This window comes from Mandrillus leucophaeus, unplaced genomic scaffold (genome assembly GCF_000951045.1).
Source record: "Mandrillus leucophaeus isolate KB7577 unplaced genomic scaffold, Mleu.le_1.0 Scaffold132, whole genome shotgun sequence".
Lineage (NCBI taxonomy): Eukaryota > Metazoa > Chordata > Mammalia > Primates > Cercopithecidae > Mandrillus > Mandrillus leucophaeus.
This window is the reverse complement of record NW_012101277.1, coordinates 2,069,319-2,078,125: the sequence shown is the minus strand read 5'-3', so window position 1 is coordinate 2,078,125 and position 8,807 is coordinate 2,069,319. Positions and strand designations below refer to the sequence as shown.

General features: G+C 44.6%; 1 protein-coding gene across 1 annotated transcript in view; it reads right to left on the bottom strand.

The window, feature by feature from the left end:
- PPM1H (protein phosphatase, Mg2+/Mn2+ dependent, 1H) overlaps positions 1–7,553 on the bottom strand; it is a 307,084-nt gene extending 299,531 nt beyond the window's left edge. Inside the window, exon 1 of the mRNA XM_011972919.1 lies at positions 6,860–7,553. Within this exon, the coding sequence (XP_011828309.1) occupies positions 6,860–7,104 (245 nt within the window). The 5' untranslated portion in view covers positions 7,105–7,553. The remainder of the gene's footprint in view (positions 1–6,859) is intronic.
- Positions 7,554–8,807: the final 1,254 nt, after the last annotated feature.

Here is an 8,807-nt window from a genome sequence, read left to right as displayed (position 1 = left end):
AAAAGAAAAGAAAAGAAAAAAGAATGTATGTTGGAGAGGGGTCCATTATATATTCTTAAGTGAAGGAGACATGTTAAAAGACATGTAAACATATGATCAGCTTTTATTTTTTAAAAAACATCTATATAAGAAATCAGAGAGACCTAATCTAAAATATAAATAGTGGCTAATGAATTATCAAACATTTTGCATACCTTTTACTAGGTTATGTTTGATAATTTACTAATTATCAAACATTTTCATACCTTTCATGTTTTCATACCTTTTACTAGTCTATATTATCTGAATTTCCTATAATGAGTATCTTATGGTTAAAAATGTTTTAAGTATTTCATTAGACACAGTGAAAACCCACCAAAGGTGGGAGTTCCACAGAACTGGACATGAATCCAGGATCTGCCACTTAAAAAGCTTTGTTACTTTGAGCAAATTACTTACCTACATTGCATTCATCTCATTAAATCCTTACACGTAAAGTGCTTAGTACAGAACCTACACACAGGACTAGCTCAACAAATGACTATTGCATTTAGCAATTTTCAATGCCTCTAATAAAGTATAAATAGGAATGATCCCATCACTATGTGGTATATGGGAGATGGGCCAAACAAATCAAATGCTATACCATTCTTAAGCTAATAATTTGCAAAGTATCTACTGTAGTACCAAACTGGAAAGCTAGGGAAAACCACTTATCTGAAAAAACAGCATGGGAAAGGCTCCTCAACTCTTTGCCATAACATTATGTTGTATAATTAGGTTCAATCCTGCTTCTTTTGCACCATAATTAAGGGCATCTGCTCTCCTTACATGGTTAGTAGGAAACACAGTCAATTATGGAAGGTCACAGAAGTAATGCAGATAAATCAGAATGAAAATCATAGTTAAATAACTGCAGTACCATCTACTCTCTTCCCCTTCTCCCCCATCTACAAGGATGACAAAGATTCTGTCCTCCACCAAACTTTACTCAGGCCTCTCTTCTCTGCTAGGCCACAACATTGGCCCCAGTCCTGTTCCTTAAGCAAGAATCCTGTTAAGTCAGGCTAGTAAGAATCCCCCAAACTTGATATCTGCTCAAGTTCCTCATTCCCCACCTTTGATGTATAAGTCTTTGGTCTGCTTTCAGCAAGAATCCTGCTAGGTCAGTTTAGTTTGGTTTAATGTCCCTGCTGAGTAACTTTCCATTCCACTGACCCCTCACACTCTGCTCTTTGCCTACAAGTACCAGCTGTCAATGCTGTATTGAGCTGGGTTGTTTTCCTATATTGCAACAGACTTGAGTAAAGTCTTCCCTAGCACTGTAACAAGTGTCAGAATAATTTTTTTTTCTCTAACAGCAGGTAAGGTCTTGGGCCTTCAGGTACAAAGCTAATCACAAGCTGGTTGGAAAAAACAAGTTTGCTTCCCTAATGTGACTTAAAGGCTCCAAATACTGAGATTCAAAATTACCCAGAAGCATTAAGACATTAAAATCAAAACAAAACCCCTGGTGCTGGTCCCTTTGAACCTTAATAGTCAATTTCATTTTAATTTAATTTTAAAGGAAGTACAAAAGGGGGAAGGTTATGCTATAACATTTTCTTGAGGATTATGACTATGTCTCATTATATTATGAACCTAGCATGGGACCAGTGCTGGACACATAGTAGGACTGCAATGATTTCATCAATTGAGAGAAATAATGGAAACAGATGAATGATTATTTCCTGAAAAATGATAGCATACATTCAAGGGGGCAAGCTAATTAATCCTCCCTCTAAATTAGGCAAATCACAGAACTATAAATGCACCAGAGTTTATTTCTACCAAACACTGAGAATTAAAAACAACTTTCTTGAACATTAATGTATTTTTAGAAAACAATTCCAGTATGCAGTTTTAAATTTTCAACTAGTACTGCTGTAACCTTAATTAAAAGCACTGTATAGTGGGCTCATATCAGAGATGTGGATGTCTACCTAAACTGGGACTGAAACATATAGTAAACACCCCCCTGCATGGTTAAACCCTTTGCCTAAAGCATCACCAGTCCTTGAAAGAAGCCGATGCATTTCCCTAAGAAAAGAGACATCCCCAGGACTTCACCTAAGGGGTATGATTTCTTTATAATGTTATATCTGAAATATGAAGGAACGCTTAGCTGTCTGCTTTAAAATAGGAAATTAATACCTTTTGTAAGTCACCAGAAAGGTAGCTGAAATAGCTCAGGCTACTCTGGACTTCTAACTCATCTGCAAATACCCTCACCCACTTCTTTTTATCCTTACACAAGAGTAGAGAACCTCGAGTTTCTTCAGTTGCAAAAGTCAAACAGGAAGTTTCCAAGCAGGAGTTCTGCAAAGAGGTATCAGTAAGAGGGGCAGGTAAGCCAGGAAGGGTTAGAAGGGAAAAAGAAAGGCCAGGGGATTTCCGAGCTTTGGGGCAAGAAAGAAATAGTGGGTTTTGTGTCATCACCACCACCCAGCCAACTAATGCCATTTATTGGTAATAAGCAATTAGTGCCAATGACCCGAGGAGACAGACAGCCTGCAGAGTCCAAAACAAATCCAAATACTTGTAGGCTGTTGACTGGATTTAAATAAGGTTATTTCATCAAAAATTTCATAATTTTCAACTCTGTGAGACATACACTTGTATGATATACATTTAACAGATGCTCTCAAAGTGGCTTTTTGTTTGTACTTATGTCCAGGAGTACTTTTATAAGAAATAGGAAAAAAGTAATAATTATCGTTATAGCTATAACCTAAGTAAAATTAGCTATACTTATGTATTCTTTCTGTACAAGTAAAGAAATGTATCACTGATAAAAACCTGAATATGATGCATTAACATACAGAATACTCTTGCTCAAAACCACAGCACATTCTTTGGCATTCCCTACGGCTGTAGTTTCAGGCACAAATTCCATGTCTGCTGGCATCTCTAAAACCAACTGTTCATCAACAGGATAAAAATTGGGCAAACAGGTAAAAAAAGAAAAAAAGCCAAAATGGGTTCCTAACCCATTACAAAAATGAACCAACCTCCACGTGGGTGGTATTTAAGAGAAAGGAAGTAGCTGCCCCACGGTCTCTGGGTCAGACTGTTGCTCCCCAAGGGCTTTATCAAATGAGCAGACCAAACAGGCTCAGTCACTGATTTCAAAGCCAAACTTAAAACTTGCTAATGCATGTTTTTAGAAAGATTTTAGCTTAGTAGATGTTATCTATAACTACAATGCTTTACAGAGCTTTACAACCTTGCAAATACCCCTTAGCCAAGTGGCTAAACTTTTCAGCTATAATGGGAAGCTTTTCAAGAGCTGGGAAATTCCATCTAGGACAATGTCAATGAATACTGAAATGAACAAGCATCTTCAGTTTCTGCAACCTCAAGTCTAGCAGGGATTGCTTACAGCTAATTCTCTAGTTCTATAACCTATAGAGTCTCTCTTCTTGAAAGGGATTAACAGTAAGTGGCAAAAGATTAGACCATTTCTTCTTAATTTTTCTACCATCTCAAAGGGTCAGTCATCAACATTAACTCATTGACCAAAAGATGTCAATTTTTCCTCCCAAGGAAGGCTTGGAACGTGACTCACCTTCTAGAGAGATAAACAGATCACTTCTGATTCAGGCATTAGCTCCTTAGCGCAGTTCTTATCACCACAATTTGAGCAATATTCCTACCTATTCAACCCCTCTCGGGTACCTTCTAGAACAAAGAGAAGACAATTTTCTTCTGCCAGTAAATCCTGTAGGAAAGGGCAGCATTACTGGTGGCAGCTTCTGATCACAGCCACAGTCCCTACTTGTCTTTCTCTTTCCTTCCCTATTTCAGCCATTTTGATCATTCAGGATGCATTTTTGCAGGAAGATAAACAGTTCAAGATATAAGGAAGTGGTGCAGTATAACATCTGACAGGGATAAAGGTGAGGAGAGATGGCCAAGACTTTAGTGGCTATTCCTGGGTACAGATGAATACATCATAACTTAATCCACCGTAGAGAATGAGTTTAGTGTTGTGAGTTCTGGAGTCAGACTGCCTGGGTTCACACACAGGCTTGACCCTGGGCAAGTTGCTTAATCACTCAGTGCCTCTGTGTTCTCAACTATAATATGGAAACGATAGTGCCTACTTCATTGGGCTTTTGTGAAAATCAGATAATATAAAACAGTATTAGCACTAAAGAGTAAGCATTAACTATGTTAGCTGTTACTAATAGTATATATTTAAGAAGAATGAGGTAATTCTGTGTTTACTTGTGAATACTGTCAATGACACAGTGTTTTGTGAAAATGCGACAGACTAATATGCTTAGTATGAGTCTATTTTGAGAAAAAAAGAACAAAACGCATGATATGTATTTATGAGGGCATCCAAAGAAGTCTGAAAGCCAAATATCACCCAAACACTGAACCCTCATTACTCCTAGGGAGTAAGCCAGGGCTGGGGAAGAGGGGCTGACTTTTTTTTTTTTTTTTTTTTTTTTTTTTAAATAGGTCTTTGCTTGAATTATCACACATGTAATTGCTTTTGCCACTAACTTTAAAATTTGTAACATTTTACGGTGGCCTTCCTAGCCGTCAAGTTGAATATCTCTCATGATTTATTCTAGGAAAAAGATAAACTCTTTAGGGATAAGGAAATGGAGGTCCAGAGAGGATGGGGGGAGCCCTCTAAGCACTCTCTCCTGCGTGTCTCATTGCATCCAGCGCCTACCATAGGCATGCAAACATTCTGCAATTCGTTCCTTCCTTTCCCTCATGCTTATCTGAGGCTTTCCGTTTACTGTCAAAACGGCTTCCACCTTCAGTGTTTCAGTATCTTCTTTCCTATCTCTCACAACTTTCTCACCATTGCCTGTTTTTCCTTCTCGCCTTGACAGGCGCCCTCGCCCTGGGAAACTCACGGGAGTGGGGACAGATCTCGGGCGTTTGGCAGGCACAAAGACCCCCACCTACACAATTACAGGACGGTGTATGCCTCCAAGTTGCTTTCTGTCTCGTAAAGGGCCCAAATGGGCTTTTTTTTTTTTTTTGAGACTGGGTTTTGCTCTTGTTGCCCAGGCTGGAGTGCAATGACGTGATCTGGCTCACTGCCATCTCTGCCTCAGGGGTTCAAGCGATTCTCCCGTCTCAGCCTCCCGAGTAGCTGGGATTACGGGCATGCGCCACCACGCCCAGCTAATTTTTGTAGTTTGAGACAGGGTTTCTCCATGTTATTCAAGCTGGTCTCGAACTCCCGACCTTAGGTGATCCGCCCGCCTCGGCCTCCCAAAGTGCTGGGATTACACGCGTGAATCACCGCGCCCGGCCCAAATGGGCTTTTAAATAACGTTTTTATTTCAGTTAAGAAACACTGTTTGGTATGTTTGGCAGGCACTTTTTTCTCCTTTAGGTCTTTCCTTACACAGGTGTTTATTTTTGCTTTGGCTTTCTCTTGGAAATTACAATGCTATTTTGTACCTTCGCCACCCACAACGTTCTCTTCCACGCTCATCTTTTATGAAGTGTTAATTTTTACTGTCTGAGCTCCCATCAAGCGCATTTCTGCCTCCTCACTTTCACACTCCAATCGTCTAGCCCCATTTATACGTTTTCCATTTCAGCCCATGGAGAAACGCGTTTATAGGATGATGAGAGAAGGAAAGGAAAATTAGAGATAATAAGCAGAGTAGATTCCAAGCAGTCTCTCCCACCGGAATCCTCAGCGTCGGGAACCAAGCCTGCCCGGGGGTATCCAGGCCACCAGAACAGGGTCAGCATCAAGGCGCCCAGGCGTTGGAAGAGCTGATTGGTTCCCGGACGAACCAATCAAGCAGCGAGGCCGTGCACGGATAGGGGTGGGCCAAAATTACCGAGGGGATGGGGTTAAAGGAAAAGGCTCAGGTGTGCCAGGCACCAGGTTTTGCGTGCACGTTTGCACCCCCTGGTTCATTAATAACCCCGAATTCTATTCTAAATGTGTCCTAGTTTTCCCGTTTCCTACAACTGAGGTAGTAGACAGAAGGGAAAACGTTACTTATCTTACCATTCATAAGATGGTTATTAATAGTTAATGGAAAAGTGGCCATGGAGCTGGGGGAAGGGCAATAAAATCCTCCACCTCTCCTTTCCCGGTTCCACTCCAGATCGTCAACCTGACTCAGTCGGTTCCTGAAATAGCTGATCAGTCAAACGCAAGCTTAATCACCAAAGCGGATTACCAAAATGTTATATTAGACAGTTGGAATAAGTTTCCCCCTCCCCAAGGGCTGAGGGAAATAGTACTGGCATTTACCGAACGCGCAGCATTTTACTACCTGCTAAAGGAGAAGCGAAGGAACTCGCGGGCTGAAAGTGAGAAACTGAGACCTTCGGAAATGTACAACCACGCACTCAGACACGGCCACCTCCCGGAATCGGACACAAGCTCCCAGGCGCAGTGACATCTCCTCTAAGCCTCCACCCCACAAACTCTGCATCACGCGGGGACGCCAACTATATTTTGGGAGGGTGGGGATACAGATAGCAGATTTTCCTAATGTGTTTCAAACTTCAGCAGAGCTTTTCTGCCCTTTTTTTCCCCCAAGTGACAGAGACCCCGGATTCACAGACCTGTCTCACCTTAGCTTTCCCACGGTCCAGCGCTGCCACCCACCCCTCCACCACCCATACCGGGGCTGGAGACGCCGCGTCCTTGGGTTGGGGGAAGAGGGAGTGGGGAGAAGAGGGAAATAGCCAGTGTAAGTAAAGAGCTCCCCGCCGAGGCCTGGACGCCGGCAGCTAGTGGAGAGCCCTGAGGCCGAGAAGCAGGGAGAGAAGAGGGCTGGAACCGTGCGGGGAAGGGCCGCGAGGAGAGCAGGGGCGCCGCCGGTGTCGCTGCACTCACTCTGCGTAGCCAGTGGCCCAGGGCAGCCTCCGAGTCTCCTTGAGGATGAGGATGGGGCGGGCGATGTGATCGGCGCTGCACTCCACCTCGTCCTGAGACAGCCCCAGGAACTCTGGCCGCCCGTAGGGGAAACGCAGGGGCAGGTCCGAGCCTCCGCAGCCGCCGCCGCCGTGCTCGGAGCCTGAGCTGCCAGCCATGATGCCGCCCATGAAATTGGCCACGGCAGATTTCACTCGAGTGAGCATATTACTCCGGCGCCCGACTGCAGCGGTGCGAGCAGGAGGCGGCGGGGGCCGGGCGAGGCGCAGCGCGGGGCATGCAGGCTGCGGTGGGCGCCTGGCGCACGGGGAGCCGGGCCGCTGGGACGCGCCGCGCGCGGCTCCCAGAGCCTAGTGCTGCAGGGGGCCGGGCCCCGGCCTCTCGTGCTCCGTGCCGCGGCGGCAGCCGCCTCCCCACGCTACACTTCCGCAACGGAGCGGCATGGAGCGGGCCGGCGGGGGGAGTCACCGCGCGCTCCAGTAGCGACCAGGCAGCTGCAGTTGCAGCAGGTCCCTTCTCCGCCCCCTGCACTCGGCTCCGGCGTGCGCGGAACTGAGCCCACCCGGCGAGCCCGCGGAGCCGCCGCGGCTGCTGCCACGGCTACCGCTGCCGAGTCATGTGATAATCAGGCTGCAAGGGCTCAGGCTGCTGCGGTGGCCGTTGGTTAGCCCCTCCCCTGCCGGCCCGAGCGAGACTCGCACCGGGATCGTGACCTCCTGGGGGAGGGGGAGACCGGCTGGGTCTGTACCTGCCGGAGGGAATGGGGGCGCTGTGAGCTGGAGGCGGTACAGGTGTTAGGGGCTGTCACGTGGAGCCGGGCAGCCGGGAAAAGCGTTGAAGAATCCACTCCTGAGGAATGCTGCCTTCACCCTCCAGAAAGGAAACTTTGGGAGCAGGAGGGGAAAGGGGAGACAGGTGCAATCAGGGTGGGACGCTTCTAAGTCCTGCCGTGGAAACCAGCAGTCACTAGGTGTAAGAGATTTTCAGGGCTTAAAAATAAACAAGCCTACACGGATTGCATGAGGATTATTAAAAGTTTTTCCCTAAGTATTTGTCGATTTGCTTTTCTTTTTATTACCACTGTATGCATCACTATCTATGAAGCAAATCTTATTTTGAACCCAGAATAAGCTTAATATACAAGAAAAAAGATCTCTTGAGAAATCAGACGCTGGTCTGAGCGCAGTGGTATTTACAACTAATTGATCACAGCCAGTTACAGATTTCTTTGTTCCTTCTCCACTCCCGCTGCTTCCCTTGACTAGCCTAAAAGAAAAAGAAACAGGGACTGTTAGTACTTAATTGTTAAATAAATTTATACAAGCATTTTCCTCCAACGTAGCAACAAAGGTATCTTTTCAAAGTTACCTTGTTTACTATCTAGACAAACAAATGCATTTTCCTCCAACATAGAAACAGAAGTATCTTTTCAAAGCTTACCTTGTTTACTATCTAGACACTTAAATGCAGTCCTATTTTAATTTTCTTAATTCAGGACATTGTTGCAAAATTATCTATGGGCACTTACAAAACGAGAGAAGCTTAAGTAGAACACAGCAACTCAAATGCTAAAGTAAAAATGAATAAATACAATGATGAAACGTTTTTGGCGATCGTATGTTAAAATAGAAAACGCGTCTTAAAAACTGAATACTTCATCAAGGCTAACATTTCTTAAATACTGGCTTTTTGCGGGAAGGGAAACTTTGCAATAGGACATGTATCCTGTGTTACTTATGCAGTTATGCACCAAACAGCTTGCTCTGAGTTCAACAGGGAATGCAGGCCCTCGTTCTTCTCAGCCAGTGTTTGGGAAGGAGAGTGGCCCAGGTGTTGAAGGAGAAACCAATTCTTTCAAGAGGAATTGTGAATCAAGGAGTACTTGCTGTTAGGTGAGGCCTGGATAAGC